The 18,197-nt window shown below is 43.3% G+C and overlaps 2 protein-coding genes across 3 annotated transcripts in view; one reads left to right on the forward strand and one right to left on the reverse strand.

Moving 5' to 3' along the window:
• Positions 1-18,197, forward strand: part of LOC145523659 (maltase-glucoamylase-like) — a 340,029-nt gene that overhangs the window by 111,981 nt on the left and 209,851 nt on the right. The window lies entirely within an intron of this gene.
• Positions 572-13,422, reverse strand: CLEC5A (C-type lectin domain containing 5A). Of its 2 annotated transcripts, XM_081534409.1 has the most exons (7): positions 13,239-13,422; positions 12,646-12,744; positions 11,587-11,646; positions 9,280-9,339; positions 8,830-8,966; positions 3,931-4,037; positions 589-2,479 (listed from the first exon to the last, which is right to left on the reverse strand). In XM_081534409.1, the coding sequence occupies exons 2-7, from the start codon at positions 12,722-12,724 to the stop codon at positions 2,365-2,367; spliced, it is 558 nt and encodes a 185-aa protein (XP_081390535.1). In that variant the 5' UTR covers positions 12,725-12,744; positions 13,239-13,422; the 3' UTR covers positions 589-2,364. The 2 variants fall into 2 exon arrangements, with proteins under 2 accessions (XP_081390536.1, XP_081390535.1); XM_081534410.1 differs by lacking the exon at positions 11,587-11,646 and having other exon boundaries at positions 572-2,479.

An 18,197-nucleotide genomic window follows, 5' to 3' on the forward strand; every position in this document is an offset into this window, starting at 1 on the left:
CAACAGCCCCACCCCAGCTCCCTGTGGTTAGAACATGTGTGGAAGTACTGGCTCCTCTTGGGGAAAAATTGAGCCGCCCACCAGGCAAACCACTCAGTGTCTACATTTCCTGACTATAAAAGTCTGCAACTCATTCTGTCATAAAACAGGAAGTGTGGCAACCTCAGTTCTCCCTTTGCCAAACAGAAGGGTTGTGGTTTTCCTTTGCTGTCTGAATCCCAGGGCTTACCTTAGCTCAGAATTCTGTTCATTCTTTTCTTTACCACACTTTCAGCGCCCCCGCCTTCCTTCCCTGTAGCACTTGCTTGTCACTGACACCATCAGAGAGCTTGTATCTCCATTGAGTTCTAATATCATTCCACCATCCACTCCACCAAGATGCAAATTGTTGGGCTGACCAAACATTCATTTGGGATAAACCCTGAATGAAAACTTTTTGGCCAGCCCAATGCTTCTAATAACCTCCTTAAAGCAAGTTTTAACACATAATGTATTAATCTCATTTTTAAACATTGTAAGTGGCCATGCTAATTAACCCAAATTGGGAAGCCTAGGAATATAGAAACAGAGCTTAGTGTTGTATAAAATATAAAACGGTCATCAATTTAATTTGACATACATAAAGTGATGTTCACAATCATTGTAGTACATTTTTATTAGACATAAATGGTGATCTCTTTACTTGGGTGACTATAATTTCTAGTAGTTTTATACAGACTTCCCTTATGGCTTCAGTCAGTCAGTTCAGTCACTCAGTCGTGTCTGACTCTTTGCGACCCCATGGGCTGCAGCACGCCAGGCTTCCCTGTCCATCACGAACTCCCAGAGCCTGCTGAAACTCATGTCCATCGAATCAGTGATGCCATCCAACCATCTCATCCTCTCTCACCCCCTTCTCCTCCTGCCTTCAATCTTTCCCAGCATCAGGGTCTTTTCCAATGAGTCTATTCTTATGGCTTAATTCTTGTTAAACTAAAACACGTACATATTTCTTTTCTCTTTTCCATGTACTGAGGAGGGTCTGTAGCTGATGTCTTCCTGCAAGTACAGAGGACAGACAGGATGCCCACAAGACTTATCTACCTTTTTCTTGCCTTTCTTTCAGTATGGCCAAATGAACTCTTTTTCGTCCTGCACATGGTTTTCCTGTGTCCCTGGTGTTCCCTTTCTGCCACATTTCCACAACTGGCATCCAGCCAGTGTCTCATTGAGAGTCCAGCAGTCCTCCTCTTTTTCTGCTCTGTGGTCAGCTGGACCAGTCCTGGGTCAGTCTGGTACCAACCAGTGCTGGTGTCTTTGGGGTCAGTAGATTGTACCTGGCAGCACGATCTCTCTAGAACTGCAGGCAGGAATGTATTATGACTACTGGGACCCAAGGAACTATACCAGATTCTTAATATATACTCAACAAACAGAGTCAGGTCATCAAAACCCATTAAAATGGAGATTCAGGCCAAGATCAAGGAAATATTTAGCATGTTTCTTTAGGACTTTGCTGAAGAACAGAGACTCAGTTTTCTGAAGTGTGGTCATCTTGGGTGTTAGGTAGTCTTCAGAGAGGTTTCCTAGCAGATTCCTGCCCTGCCCAGCCCCTTCTCCATTCCCATGAACAGTGCTGTCTCTGGTCCTAGCTTAGCTCTCAAGCCCATTCCTAGGCCTGGCCTCAAAGCAGATTGAAGGGGGCCTCTGCTGTCCCTCCCCAGGCAGGCTGGAGGGTATGAGAACAGGGGTCTCTTGGGAAGAAAAGTGAGCTCCAGAAGCTGAGTTTATCCCTATTCGACTCTTGCTATTCTTTAAATAACGTTCACACCTGCTCAGTCTGTAGTTTCTCCCTGGTAGTATGGTCAGGTGCTCTGAGGACAAAACAGAGCCTTTTGATCAGTCAGAAATCCTTGGTTCTATAGAAGCAGATCTCATCTCTGTATCAACCAGTTGTCTCCATCAAACTGAGTCTGTCTCCTGGTGATATTAATAATATCCAGTCCCCCAAAGTGGAATGCAGAAGCTGATTTCCCCCAATGGCCAAGGACCTCTACTAGTAGACAGATGGATAAAGAGATCATTTGATCAGTTGACCCATGCAGATCCAAAGCCATGGGTGTGACTCTCACAGGAAATAAGGTCTCAGGGAATTGCTGACTCAGAATGAGGAGTTTGCCTCAGCTGTGTGTCTGCAAGTATATTTGTGGAGGGCCTGGTGCTTTGGCACTGAGGAGCTATTAGGGGGTTCTCCAATGACCTGTGGAAGAGAGACGTAGGCATTTGATGTTCTGTATCTCCTGGATCAGTCCCAATTGCCAATATGCTCTTTTGCTGTCTCTGGAGTATATTTGTTGTTCTTGTCAGAGGCCACGGAGAACTGCGTCATTGGGCCCTCTTCTCACAGATCCAGCGGTAGGTGACGTTACAAGAAACAGCATCATATGTCTTTGTTAGGCCTATGGTCACACAGTGGAAATTCTGACCCTGATTGGTAACGCTAGTTGGGAAAAGAAAGCATGGTTAAGGCCCATCATTTCAGCCTTTCCTTTTCCTGGTTCTGGTACCCCCTCAGCATCCCCACAGAGAAGGAAATGGCAACCCACTCCAGTATTCTTGCCTAGAGAATCCCATGGACAGAGGAGCCTGGTGGGCTGCTGCCCATAGCGTCGCACAGAGTCGGACACGACTGAAGCACCTTAGTTAGCATGCATGCATGCATTGGAGAAGGAAATGGCAACCCACTCCAGTGTTCTTGTCTGGAGAATCCCAGGGACAGAGGAGCCTGGTGGGCTGCCATCTATGGGGCTGCACAGAGTTGGACACGACTGAAGTGACTTAGCAGCAGCAGCAGCATCCCCAAATCCACCTCAAAAACTAATGCTTTCCTGTCATCTCTTCTGTGAGCTTTTACGGACTCATTGTCTTGGATTAACCCACTCTGTTTGGTTAGAAACACCTCATGGGTTGTTCGTCTCCTTTTCTCCCAGACATAATGTTTTAGTGCTGGAGGTCCTATGTTTTCAACAGGAGGCCCAAGAGGAGAAAGAGGAAGGAGATTTCTCTTCCTTTCCTGGACACCAGCTGGCTTTATGAAAAACTTGGTTGGTCTCTTCATACCTGTTTTAACTGTCTTTCAGTCTGACTGGAAAGAGTCTGGTTTCATGGGAAGGTCATAAGTTTTGGAGCCAAGTGGATGCAGGGTCGAACTGCAGCTCTACCACACCCTGGCTTTGTGATATTCAACACATTTCTAAGCCTCTCATCCTCAATTCATCTGTCTGTTAAGTGGGAATCAATAAAGGCTTTTCCTAATAGTATCATTGCGAATACTACCAGGAATGATGTGTAAAGTGCTTAGCAAGGGCCTGAATGAATGTTAACTTACTCCTCTCTGTGAGAGGCTGGTTACAGTCTGGGGAACTGACTTGCTGTCTATCTGACTCACCATTTTCATAGGCCCGCTGGGAGTGTCATGTTCCCCACCATGGCTGTGTCCATGGAATGATACATAGGACATAGCTCTTGGGAGTTAAAGTTTAATAGCTTTAAGGCATAGACAAGTTGTTTATAATAACCTTTCTTTAGATAGAGAAGCCACATCTGGGGAACTTGTAAGAACTTAGTTAAAAAAATGTGATTTCTAGGTTAAAAGATACCTATGTGATGTATCAAACTTGATATGTATGTGGATTTGTTTGGATCTTGATTTGAACAAAATAATTTGTTGAATGAACAGTTCTCTCTACTCAGAAATATTTGATATTTTCCATAATACAAAATGTACCCAAAAAATGTGTCTCTGGAGATAAGTGGGTTGGAATAAAGGAGAGGAAGAGAACGTGCAGCTAAGTCTCAGCCTTTGTGCTATTCCAGGGCAAACCCACTAAGTCTTGGGTCTGGTCTCTAGACGCAGCTAAGATCCCAGAAAACTGTGAGATGTTCACGTACTTGCCATTAAACTCAGCGTTGTTGATCCAGTGCCACATTTTCTCTACAGGCCGATATAATAAGCCAATAAAATACTTCTCAGCACCAGTTATGTCCTGGAGAAATTTCTAGAAATTAAAAAGAGATAAAACAATCAGCAAAAAGTTCTTTCCTGCTGCTTCCTTTGTGCCAGTGGACTCATGATTATATCTGATTCTGGAAACAAGTAAAGAACTCCAGGGCTGGTTATCCCTGGCACTGCCCATCAGCCCTAGAGAAGTGATTCTCATTTTACCCAGAGCATCAAAATCATGAGGAGGTCTTGTTAAAACATAGATTGCTGGGCTCTGGTTTAGTAAGTCTGGTGTAAGGGACCAAGAATTTGCATTCCTAACAAACTCCCGGGTGATGCTGATGCTTTGAAAATGAAGGAGGAGGCTACTATACCATCTAAAAAAGGGTAATTTCAAATACACCTTTCTTTGATCTACTCTGCATAGGATTGTTTTCATTGCCAGAAGTTTTACATTCCAAATAAGACTGGATCATCTTGGAGAAGGAAATGGCAACCCACTCCAGTATTCTTGCCTGGAGAATCCTGTGGACAGAGGAGCCTGGTGGGCTGCCGTCTATGGGGTTGCACAGAGTCGGACACGACTGAAGCAACTTAGCAGCAGCAGCAGCAAGACTGGATCAAGTAAATCCCTTGAATACTTGGCAAGGGAAAACAGGGAGATTTAAAAGTGTGTTGCCAAAGCAGATAATGCCACAGGAAATAATCAGTTGCCAACAAAGGTCTGCCTAGTCAAGGCTATGGTTTTTCCAGTAGTCACGTATGGATGTGAGAGTTGGACTATAAAGAAAGCTGAGCGCCGAAGGATTGATGCTTTTGAACTGTGGTGTTGGAGAAGACTCTTGCGAGTCCCTTGGACTGCAAGGAGATCCAACCAGTCCATCCTAAAGGAGATAAGTCCTGAGTGTTCATTGGAAGGACTGATGTTGAAGCTGAAACTCCAATACTTTGGCTACCTGACGCGAAGAACTGACTCATTGGAAAAGACCCTGATGCTGGGAAAGATTGAAGGTGGGAAGAGAAGGGGATGACAGAGGATGAGATGGTCGGATGGCATCACTGACTCAATGGACATGAGTTTGGGTAAACTCCGGGAGTTAGTGATGGACAGGGAGGCCTGGCGTGCTGCGGTCCATGAGGTTGCAAAGAGTCGGACATGACTGAGCAACTGAGCTGAACTGAACTGCTTGGGAGGGAGGGAGGGAGGGAAGTCGCTCAGTCGTGTCCGACTCTTTGCGACCCCGTGGACTGTAGCCTACCAGGCTCCTCCGTCCATGGGATTCTCCAGGCAAGAATACTGGAGTGAACTGCTTGAGTGCCTGCTAAAATGACACTGACCTTAGATATCTTACCTTCTGCATTGAATTAATGGGTCACAAATCACTCTGGCCAGAAACCTGGGAGCCCTCTGGACTCTCCTGTATTCTTCACATTCCTCCCATTATCAGTGGCTATCCAAGTCCACTTAAATATTCTCTCCATCCCCATGGTTACTGCCTTTATTCCTCCTTTCCTAATATTTTTCTTCCCTGAAATACTTCCTTATCTTTAAAACTTGGTTACCAGATTTACTCATTTAGTAAACTTTTTTTTTTTTTTTGAGTATCTGTTGTGTGCCAGGCATTGTATTAGGTTGGAGATACAGAAATAAATTTGCTTCTTTTCAAAAAAAATTTTGATCTAAAATGGGTTGGCAAGATATGGGCAGTGAGTCAAATTCAGACTGGAGCAAATTTTTATAATGGAACAGGGGCTTTAATGGAAAAAGCCGTGGCAATTTGTTACATATCGTGTATAGCTGCTTTTGAACTATGATGGCACTATTAAGTAGTTGTGACAGAGAAAATATGACCTGAAAAGTATAAAATATATACCATCTATGGTTTAAAAAAATGTCTGCTGACCCATGGTCTAATACAAGGGTTCTTAAACCTTCTGTCTCTTTCTAGAAGCAGGGATGGTTTCTACAGGAATCTATAAAGCCGCTGGAATTTTATTCAAAATACTGTGCTTATGTAATGTTTCTGGAAAGAGATGAATAGATTTCATCACTATTTCGAAAACATCAGTTATCCCAACATGTTGAAAATCCACAGATCTAGTAAGAGAAGATAGACGAGTTGACGAGCATAGTAGGGTATCCCAGGTGTAGTGCTTTTAGGAAATATGTATTAGATAGGGACCAGGAGGGCTTCCCGTGGCTCAGAGGTCAAGAATCCACCTGCAGTGCAGGAGCCACAGGAGATGCGGGTTGGATCCTTGGGTCAGGAAGATCCCCTGGAGGAGGGCATGGCAGACAACCCACTCCAGTATTCTTGCCTGAAGAATCCCATGGACAGAGGAGCCTGGTGGGCTACAGTCCATGGGGCTTCATAAAGTCAGATGTGACTGAAGCAACTTAGCACGCATGCATGCCCAGGGAGAAAGGAGGAAGTGAATAATTATACCTGGATTTCGGAGTCTATATAAAGACTGTAGATGGGGTAATATGTGAGATGGATTTGGGGAGATAGCTATTGTAAGGCAAGTGCTAGGAGCGGGGTGTGTGTGTGGCAGGGTGGGGGGGGCGGTGGGGGGGTGTTGGTTGGGGGTGGGGTCAGGATTGGACTTCCTGGAAAAGGAAGCATTAGATCACAGGCAGACTGCAGAGTGTGCGTGTGTGCTCAGTCACTTCAGTTGTGTCCGACTTTTTGTGACCCCATGGACCGTAGCCCGTCAGGCTCCTCTGTCCATTGGATTCTCCAGGCAAGAATACTGGAGTAGGTTTCCATTTCCTCCTTCAGGGGATCTTCCCAACCCAAAGGGATGAAGCCCGCTCCTCTTCGTTTCCTGCATTGACAGGCAGGTTCTTTACCACTAGCGCCACAGGCTGGAGCATCTCTGGAACTACAAGCTGCTGAATTCGGTTGGTGCAGAAACAGGAGGGAAGGGGGTTCAGAGACAGGACTGGAGAGAAGGCAGAGGCTGGACCACACACAGCTTACATGTCATGTTAGGGAAACTGGACTTTAACTCATTTCATTTTGGAAAATGGCACAGACAGTTTAGAGCCTTAGAGCAATTAGTAAGTCAGATCTGTGGAGGATAGGTAAGAAGTGGCAAAACTAGGGGCAAGGAGAGAAGTTAGAAGAATCCCAAAGAAATCCAGGGGAGAGCTGAATGATTTGCTGTGGAGATAGCAGGGAAAGAACTTGGTTAGCAGCTAATTTAGGGAGGAAGAGAAAAGACAAAGTCCCAGAAAACTGTCAGTGTTCCATTTCGGTTGACATGATGACTCATCAGTATTTGGGATACAAGTGGAGGAGCAGTTGGGGTAAAATACACTTGATTTAGTTTTAAGCATGGTATGTTTGTGGTGGTTTTGAGACATAAAAGTGGAATGTGATACAAATCTGGTCTAGGGAAGGGAACTGAAGATATGGATATGAGAGTCATCAGCAAGCCATTGGTGTGATGAGCTTTTTCTGGGGTTAGCATGAGTGTGAGTGGCAGAGAATGCCAAGGATTGCTTTTGAGATGCATCAACTCTTAAGGGTTTAGTAGAGGAAAAGAGATTATGGACTTTCTTTCCCATTCCCCTCTTCTCTTCTTTCCTTTTTCTCTTTTCTGCCCTCTGTCTTGCTCTTGGTTTTCTACTTTAAGGCATTTTCCCCTTCCCACTTGAGTCCTTAGCCCTAGAGGAGCTGTATCATCACTATCCCTGCTCACTGTTGGGCACCTACTACAGAGATTCACAGAGATGCTCTCATAAACTCTTCACCACCACGGGACTTTTTAGAGGAAGGGCGAAGGGAAGAGCAGAAAGAAGCTAGAATACTGTGTGCAGCACAATGTTTAGTGCTCAGCAAATACTTAGGTTTGAAGGAGAGGTAACTGTAAACTAAAATTATGGCCTAAAATTCAGTTGCTCAGTCATGTCCAACTCTTTGCAACCCCCTGGACTGTAGCCCACCAGGCTCCTCTGTCCATGGGGATTCTCTAGGCAAGAATACTGGAGTGGGTTGCCATTTCCTCCTCCCGGGGATCTTCCCAACTCAGGGATCGAACCCGCAGCTCTTATGTCTGTCTCCTGCATCAGTAGGCATATTATTTACCACTAGCACCACCTGGGAAGACCTAAAATTAATTAGAGTGTGGTTTTTGGACTTAGAGAGATCTGAATTCAATTTCATGTGCTGTCATTTAGTAGGTATGTGACCTTGATCAAATTATTTTTCTGTGCCCTAGTTTTTAATATTTCAATTTTATTCTATTTATTTAAGCATGAAAATTCACTTTTTAAAATATAATTTTTATTGGAGTATAGGTGCTTTCCTAGTTTTTCCTTATATAAAATATGAAGAACTCCTCAGAATTGTTATTATGATAAAAAGAGATAATAAAGCTTTTTACATACTGTGAGCTATTTTTACTCTCATAATTGCACACTGCAATCCCAATACTATGACCTGATTCTTTGTTTTGCATATTACTAATTTTGTTATTTAAAAACTTCCTTACTTATTAGGCTGATTGGGATCAAATATTAACAGCTGATGTCTGTGAAGAATTCCGTAGTTTTAAAAGCTTTATACACATCAGCTCATTTAGTCATTCCCTGTATTTTAAATATCCTGGCCCCTGCCCAACACACTGCTCATGGGAGAGACCATAGAGTGTGGATTTCATTAGCTCAAATAGGCCCAAGGAACACACCCCACTGCTACTGAGAAGAGCCTCCTACCCCGTCTCCATCCCACCCCCACCCATCCCCTGCTCCACAAAATCAGGTTGCCCCATCAACTCAACTCCACCCATGGAGGCTGGTGAAGGGGATGCTGCTTTTCTGTACCATCCCATGGGCTCACCAGTTTCTCTGGCGTGTTGACAATGGCCAGCGTGGATCCTTTTTCTTTGCAAAAGTTCATGCTCTTGTTCCAAGACAATTCCGATTTGGACAAGAAAAAACATCTTCCTTGATGAAAATCCCACCCCTTGGGGCAGACTACAGAAATCCAAGAAAAGAGAGGATGAAATTAGTGGGGTTTTGGGTGTGCACCTTGGGAGCGAATCATAAGACAGTAGGTTGTGGGTTTCTTTATAATTATTATATCAATACAATTCTCTTCAATCCAGGAAGAAATTTCATCCACTTTGGCCCCAGTTTCCCTGTCTGTAACATGAAGGGAATGATAATAAGGTCATTATGGCCCCATTGAGTCAAACAGTTTCATAAGAAAGGAGACAATGGGAAAAGTCTCTAAGAATTCACTGCCTAAGAACCTGGAGGTGGAGAGGGTTATAAGCACGCACTGTACCTGTTCCGTAGCTCTCTGTTGGAGTGAAGCTGACAGTGCCATTCCCCAAAATCTGCGGAACTGAAATGAAAAGAAAACCTGAAGACAGCTGGATGATGGATGTGATACACAAATGTCACAGCAGATGTCCAGAATGGACAGTGGAATTAACAAGGGACTCTTTGTCACTCTGTGTTGGAATTTTTCAGATTTTTTTCTTTGGAAATTCCATCCAACTACTACTATTATTTGACCTGCCTCAGGTCCTATTTTATGTCTTCTTTTTGGTGTCTCATATATACCTTTGACAGGTTTCCCAGGTGGCTCCAGTGGTAAAGAACCTGCCTGATAATGCAGGAGACGTAAGAGATGCGAGTTCGATCCCTGGATTTGGAAGATGCCCTGGAGGAGGGCATGGCAACCCACCCCAGTATTCTTGCCTAGAGAATCCCCATGGACAGAGGAGCCTGGTGGGCTACAATCCATAGGGTCGCAAAGAGTCAGACATGAATGAAGTGACTTAGCACACACACATATACTTTTGACAGTGTGAGATGCCAAGAAAAAGAGCAGAAGAAAGGAAAAGGAATAGATGCATTTAGTACCAGAAAGGAAACCTCTCTATTCCTTCTCATCTATACCTTTTACAGTGTTTTCCCCAAAGAGCTGTTTGGAGCACTTCCTCTCTAGGCTCCACATAGCACCTTTGCTGCTCTCCCCACTGCTGGGGTGTGCCTTAAACCCTATGTGAAAACCCATAGTCCTGATGGGCAGCTCTTGACTCTCTCTCATCAGCAATTATCAGCTCTAAGGACTGTGCTAACTGGAACAAAATTCAGAACTAGAGGATGTTGGCAGACAAGGAGGCAGATGGACATTCCAGAGGTTTTCTTTTGTTTTTGGCTAAGCCACATGGCGTGTGGGATCTTATTTCCTTGACCAGGGGTTGAATCCATGCCCCCTGCAGCGGAAGCACAGAGTCTTAACCACTGGACTGCCAGGGGAGTCCCCAGAGATTTCCTGTGGGCAGAGAAGGGTCCATTCATCTCTTTAAACATAAGAGGGGGATCAGTAGGCCTCCAAGAGGCCTCATTATTTTCAGGGAACACTGGCTGTTGGAGCGGATGGTTACAGTGGCTCCAGGGGTCGATCAGACTTTTCCTCAATGGACCAGTTGTTTGTCCATAGTTGCTGAAGACCGGTTTCGTTTACCCAGATGCCAATTAGCTACTTACAATCATATATAAAACATGCAAGTTAGCATTCACTTTTTATTTCAGTCCCCTGTTCAAAGGTTCTTTGTAATATAGCATAACCTGGTTTTCATTAGAAATGACTTGGGGACTGTAACTGAACAGAACCGTATACATATTTCATGAGCGTTTCCTCCTTTTGGCTCACTGTACACTTACTGGGTGCCTCAGTTGCTACAAAGATGAAGAAATTATCTTTCTGATAAATATGTGATTAGTAATAGGTTTGTCTTAAGAGCAAGTAAGAAGGAGATCCTTGGAAAAGCTTCAAGAGGAGGTGGGGTTCATAAGGAGAACTGTGCCTGACATATCTTTATCCCCCATAGCTTCTGGCATTGGACTTTGTGCTTTATAGATGATAGTTGACTAATTTCTCCTGTTTTCAGTCTCCTTCTGTGTTTGGTCTAGCATACTGCTTGGCACCAAAAAAAGGTGCTGAATATAATTTTTGATGATTTTTGTGGGGCATGGGTTTCTTTAAACAATTCTTTAAATGACAGGGTTTACAAAGTACTTTCCCATCACATTACACTAGTTATACACAAATCATCCTCATTCCCAAGAGGAAAACAGGATCTGAAATTTCACCAAGTCTAGTCTTGGTTTCTCATCTCTAAAAGTAAGAAAATTAATTAGAAGATCTTTGTTTTTCTGGGTGTGTTGCATTTATTTTACTTTTCCAGCTTTATTGAGATCTCATTGACACATAACATTGTATAAGTTTAAATATACAACATGATGACCTAATACATGTACTTATTGCAAAATTATCAACACAATAAGGTCAGTTAACTCCTCCATCACCTCGCATAATCATCTTTTTGTGTGTGTTGGGAGAACATTGAGCATCTACTCTTCCAGCAATTTCCTTGCATACAATACACTGTTAGTACTTATAGTCACTATGTTGTACATAGGAGTTTGGGAACTCATTCATCTTATAACAATTAGCAGCTCTTTATGAACTCATTCTACAGAAGAATGTTTAGGGGAAGGAGGCTTTGAGAAAGGGCTTTAAGACTTAAGCACAGAAGAACCTGGAGAGGGGAGAGGAGGTTATTTTTATGTACATTACCTGTTCCAGAGCTCTCTGTGGGAATGAAGATGACATTATTTTCGCCAAAAATCTGTGGGACTGCAAGGAAAATCAGCTGTTGACTCAGCCGCAAAGGTGGCTGTGCAGTGAGTGTTATAGACAGACATTACTGTGGGGCTGGTGGGACATAGCGCCTGTCAGTGGGACAGGTTGAGCTCTCTGACTTGGGTCAGCCAAGATGGGCATGTGTTTCCTGTGGATATATTCACTCATTCTCATCCTGCTATCTTATGTGGTAGAAACTGCACCTTAAGATTGGGCCATATGGTCGATACCTCTTACCCAACTGTTGCCTCCAAATCACATTTCCTTCCTCATTTATCTTCCCCACAGGGTTCTGAGGCTGGAGAAGATTTTACTTGCTGCAACTGTGGTAAAATCTTTTGATGTGAGGCCTCTTTTTCTGAACATTTGGATGAATTAGTCTCTGTGTACATAAAAGAAAGTATCTTGCCCAGTAAAACCCTGTTAACCTTTAATGTAGCTCCAGGTGGCACTAGTGGTAAAGGACCTACCTGCTAATGCAAGAGACTTAAAAGACCTGAGTTCAATCCCTGGGTTGGGAAGATCCTCTGGAGGAGGACATGGCAACCCACTCCAATACTCCTGCCTGGAGAATCCCCACGGACAGAGGAGCCTGGTGGGCTGCAGACCATGGGGTCGCAAAAAGTCAGACAAAACCGAAGCGACTTAGCACATCCCACAGCTTATCATTGGGTTGGACTGGAGCTGTATTTTCAAATTAGCAACTGTAACAAGCACTGCTGAGTACTTCAGCTCAGATTACCCAACAAATACTCTAGTGGCAAAAATTTTGTGTGGGAGTCTAACCATCAGACACTACTCTGTTTTGTATCTCCAAGGTAGACCAAGGAACCCTGCTCATTATGTGTGTCCGGGAATGAGAAGGGCCATCAGTTGCCCTCAGCTGAAAAGTCTTGAGCATTTAACCTTTCTTTATATTCAACCCTGCATCCTAAGGGAAGAGTCAAGAACAATACAATCTGAGTGGCGGTAAGACGTTGGTCAGATACTCACAATAAAGCAGAAATAAGGTCATTCCAACAATTTTAAGCACCACTACGATAAGCCCAGAGATTATCATGTGCCAGTTCATGATGCAGGAGATGAGAAGGCCTGTGGGCATGAGAGCACAATATCACCATCGGAATCTGGGACAAGGCTTCTTTCCAGCAGGGGATGTACCAGACTCTCAGAGCACTCCTTGGGGGCTGGGAAGCCAGGCATGACGTTGATAGGTGCAAGGAGAAGACCCAGCACATACCCAGAAGACAGGGAGGAGTTTGTGCTCCTTGGGAACCTTTGAATCTGGTGTGCTGCCTCTCCTCCGCCATCCCTCGTTCTCAGCCTCAATCCTGTTCCCATCTGCAGCTCTTAAACTCTGTCTGATGAATAAACCCTCTCCTGGACTTTGAGAATCCTTAACCTTGAAATGATCCCTGCTCCCCGGGCCTTTCATTTGTAGTCTTGGCTACACGGACTAAGCTCTCAAAAGTTGTCGTCTTCAAAAAACTATGCCAGGAGCCCGACAGACAGGACAAGTGTCCCTGAGGTCCTTGGCCTGGGAGCAGAGCCAACAATCTGTACAGAGAGGACAGGCGGAGACTCACCTGATGTCCCCCCGGAAGTCTGGGCTGGTCCACAGGTAGGGATCTTTCCCAGGGGCCTGGTGCTTGGTGTGGTGGGTGGAGGCCCCTCCAGTGAGAACAGGCTCCTTGTGTGTGGGCAGTGTCCTTCCTTCTTCACACAGTCTCTGTCTCACCAGCATCCCTGAGCAAACACTTCTTCCTGTTCAGTGTTCTTGGCAAAGGGAGCGGGAGGGGCTAGGAGGGCAAGGGAGTAGTCTCTGAAAGAGGAAGGTCCCTGCCAAAGGGGTTCTCATAGAGGGGAATGATTGTCAGATTATTTAGGAAATGGCATATCTTAATACCGACTTGTTCTGTGTGTCTGAATTGCCTTGAAATAGAGTGGAAAGAAAATGTAGTAAAATGTTAACAGATAAGAGTCTGGGTGAAGAGTGTCTATGAATTATTTATTTGGACTTTCCTTACAACATGTCTGCCAATCTGAAACTGTCAAAATAAAACATTTTAAGAAAAGAAATTCATCTGAAGTCACTACTTTTAATAAGGAGGTCCTCATATGTCCCATTGGTTCCATAACAGCAACCGGGCTCTATGTTCAGTCCCCTTTATCATGGACTCCTCCTCTCTGGTCCCACCCAACAGCACACCTCCCTGGCCTTATGCCTTGAGAAGGTGATGACTATTCAGTATTTCACGAGCATGGTGCTCTGCTGGATACAGTGGGTCTGGTGAGGATGAATAATACCAAAGTCTTACTATCAAGGACATATTACATTTGAAGTTTTCCTTTTATTATATTTTTCCTACTGTAAAGGCTATGTGTACTCATTGGGGCTTCCCTGATGGCTCAGATGGTAAGGAATCTGCCTGCAGTGCAGGAGACCCAGGCTCGATCCCTGGGTCAGGAAGATCCCCTGGAGAAGGGAATGGCAACCCACTCCAGTATTCTTACCTGGAGAATTCCATGGACAGAGGGGCCTAGTGGGCTACAGTCCATGGGATCATAAAGCGTCAGACATGACTGAGTGACAAACATACACTAATCATAAAAAATGGTTAGAGGAACCTTCCTGGTGGTCCAGTGGCTAAGACCCTGTCCTCCCAATGCACAGGACCCGGGTTTGATCCCTGGTCAGGAGCTGGATTCTGCATGCTACAACTAAAGAACTCACCTGCCCCAATGAAGATCAAAGAACCTGCTTGCCCCAACTAAGACCTGTTGCAGCCAAATAAATAAATAAATATTTTAAAAAGTGGTTAGAAAATACTGGCAGGAAAATTGAGAAAATAATGTTCATAAAATTTTGCGTTTAGCAATAGTTGCTGTTAACATCTCTGGATGTGTATAATTTATAAATGAGCAAGTAGATAAGAAGATAGATACGTAGATAGATAGATACTGGGTCGTTTAGAAAACTGGGATCATATTGTATATATTATTTGTAATCTAGGCACTATAGGTTAAACTCACACTGTACTACAGGTATCCCTTCAAGTCAAAATATAGATTTTTGATGATATATTATTACTGCATATACACTTATATGATTTATTCAACAATTGGACCACTGTAATTCTTCTAGTAAAGTGTATTTTCTGACTAGTTTCACTTTTCACTGAGATGTTCCACAGACAACCCAGTGTGGACATACCCTTGAGTGTATTATTTACCATCTTCTGCTAAAACAGGGCTTCCCTTGTGGCTCAGCTGGTAAAGAATCCACCCACAACGCGGAATACCTGGGTTCAAGCCCTGGGCTGGGAAGATCCCCTGGAGAAGGAAAAGGCTACCCACTCCAGTATTCTGGCCTGGAGAATTCCCTGGACTGTATAGTCCGTGGGGTCGCAAACAGTCAGACACAACTGAATGACTTTCATTCACTGCTAAAACATGTTCATTTTCTTAAGTTCCTTATCTCTGGATGGGAAGACCATCTATTCAGCTGTCCATAGTTTTAAATTAGGGTATTATCCTTGGCTTCTCTCTCTCCCCTCCTTCCCATCCAATCAAACTCTAAGTCACGATGATTCTCTTTTCTTGCAGCTTCTCAACCTGTCTTCTCCTCCACTTCCTCAGTGCTACCTTGTCCCCAGTCTCTACCTGCTCTCTCCTTGATCTTCTCAGCAATGTCTAAAGAAACCTCTGTGCCATCATCTTGCTTTAACAGTTCTCCACTCTTCAGCAATAATGATCTTTCTAAAATGCAGACTTGACCCTATCATTCCCGTGATGAAGTATTTTAGTTACTTTCCATTGCTCTTAGGATAATCTGAAGAGTTGGAGCCTGGAGGTGAGGAGTGATTCTTGAACCAGGAGAGGGAAGGATTTGGAGCCTGTGGAGAGACCGTCAGGTTCTAGAACAGAGATCCCAGGGAGATGCTCAGCCTTGGCTTTCACGTTGTGGAGTACCTCACTGAATAAATTAGAAGTTCTGCTGCTGAGGACAGTTATCCAATTGGGTAGAGAGGACATGACTTCATTTCTGTCAAGCTGTCACAGCATCAGGCAGAAGAAACACTGTTCAGAGATCAGACTTTCTTCTCAGGTTGTCTGTAGCGTGGCAAAATAGAACCAGAGAAAATAAAATACTTCCCCTATCTTCCTTCATTAGATCTTACAATATTTAACACTTCCAATATCTATCTACTTCCATCACATATTTGAATGTTGGGGAAAGCTCCCTAACTTCCTACCTCAAAGTTTAATATGTAGCAAAAAAATTAATGGATGTGTGAGAATATAATAACTCAAAATAAGATGAGCATTATGAAAAAAAAGATCCAATGACTGTCTGTGAAATAGAGTCATTGTTGTTGTTGCTGTCCAGTCACTAAGTTGTGTCCAGCTCTTTGTGACCCCATGGCCTAAAGCACGCCAGGCTTCCCTGTCCTCCACTATCTCCCACAGTTTGCTCAAGTTTATGTCCATTGAGTCGGTGATAAGACATAGGAAATGTTGGAAAACATCTCACTTATGTTTTCATTCAGAGTTTAGAGAACCCTGAAAAGAAAATCACTTAATAGAATGAAATTAATAAACAAATGCCAAAAGCAGTAAATGTGATTAGAGGAGAAAGAAAGAGAGGTGTGATACCAGATCTGGCAGATCGGGTACACATGTGGTGGTTTGCAAAAGAGAAAACATGAAAACTGAATAAACAGCAGCAATAATCAAAGAAATTGTGGGAGAAAATATAACCAGAAAACTGAAAGTTAGGCAAAATCTGTGAAAATAGATTCAAACCTGCATAATTCTGGTGATTTCTTTAAAAAAAATAGGTAAAATGTATTCTAGAGGATTCTAGATAGGAAAACCTAATGAAGTAAAATATTATTTTTCATATTTTTGTTCAAAAATTCTAGGTCCCAGAAGACCATAAATCAATATTTAAGGTTCTGAGCATTGTGATTTAGGAACTAATAATATGTCAAGTGCAATACAGAATTTAACTTATAATTACTCATGGGTTCCGCCCAGCCTCCACTCTCTCCATACCAGGAGCTCTCGGAGCCTCTCTGTGGCCCCCAGACATAGGCATAACCAATAGGAAGCTTAGTAGGATGGAAGTGTCTACCCTTCTCTATAGTTTGGAAACTCAGCAGCTTTCAGAACTCTGCAGTACTGTGTATCAGTGTATACTAGTCTAGCATTGCATTCATTTTTTTTAAAAATGAATTTTTACTGGAGTAGAGCTGTTTTACTATGTTGTGTTAATTTATACTGTACAGCAAAGTGAATCAGCCATCCATACATGTATATCCCCTACTCAGCATTACAAAAAAATTCTGAGTTATTCAACCTAAATAGCACCTTCTTAGGAGTTTATCTCAGGGTTCTTTCTCTCAGTTCTTCATTTCTTTTCTGCTCAAACAGAAAAATGCTCCCGCATATCCCATTAAGGAGAGGCTGCAAATTGGTAGCAGAGATTGGAAACTGGGGGCCCACAGATTGCAGTGATATTTTGTTTGATAAGCAGAAAGAAATTTGAATTAACATTTTGAAGTTTTAGAGATCTTTATAGCCACCTAGGTATTGAGAAGATCTGACACTACTGAGATTATGTTCCCTCAGGGCAGCAGTTGGCTCCATCGAGGGTGAGGGCTCACTCCTCTGATTCTAGTCTTCATCTCACTGGAACGAATCCAGCTACCAGCTATTGTCCTGCTCACGTAGCTATTTGTTGCCCCCCCTAGAGCAAGTGTTGTTTAAAGTTATGCCTCTATTGAAAGAGGGAAAACAAAAGGAAGAATGAAGAGTCTACATGCTTTCAGAAAAATGGAGAGAATATTTTTCCTTTTTGCAAAAAAGTAAACAATATTTTATGTGTTTTTGCCAAAGAATAAAACTGGAGACAGTTATGAAACAAATTAAAGAACAACTGCTCTATAGAAAAGACATATGATGAAAACTCAATTAACAGGAAGAACTAAAATTTCCACAATTGATTTCTGAATGCAAACAAAATAGGTTTCCCAAATGCTTTTGTGAAAAAGTGGCTATAAAATCCTTTACAGATGACGGATTTCTGAAAGATTGTCTAAGGAGTGAAGGCTACAGTATGTGGCTTAAACAGAATCAAACATTCATGAATATATTATAGTCAGGAATACTGTCACTTAGACTATTGGCTGAGAACTTGCTGGAAAGTGAAAGTCGCTCAGTCGTGCTATACAGTCCGTGGAATTCTCTAGGCCAGAATACTGGAATGGATAGCCTTTCCCTTCTCCAGAGGATCTTCCCAACCCAGTGATCAAACTCAGGTCTCCCACATTGCAGGTGGATTCTTTACCAGCTGAACCACAAGGGAAGCCCAAGAATACTAGAGTGCGTAGCCTATCCCTTCTCCAGGGGATCTTCCCAACTCAGGAATCGAACTGGGGTCTCCTGCATTGCAGGCGGATCCTTTACCAACTGAGCTAGAGCTTCCTGGAGAGGAATTAAATAATCTGTGGTGTGTTATAATTGCAGTGGATGAAGCAAGT

The sequence above is a fragment of the Giraffa tippelskirchi genome, chromosome 10 (genome assembly GCF_054371585.1).
Source record: "Giraffa tippelskirchi isolate mGirTip1 chromosome 10, T2T-mGirTip1v1.2.pri, whole genome shotgun sequence".
Classification (NCBI taxonomy): Eukaryota; Metazoa; Chordata; class Mammalia; order Artiodactyla; family Giraffidae; genus Giraffa; species Giraffa tippelskirchi.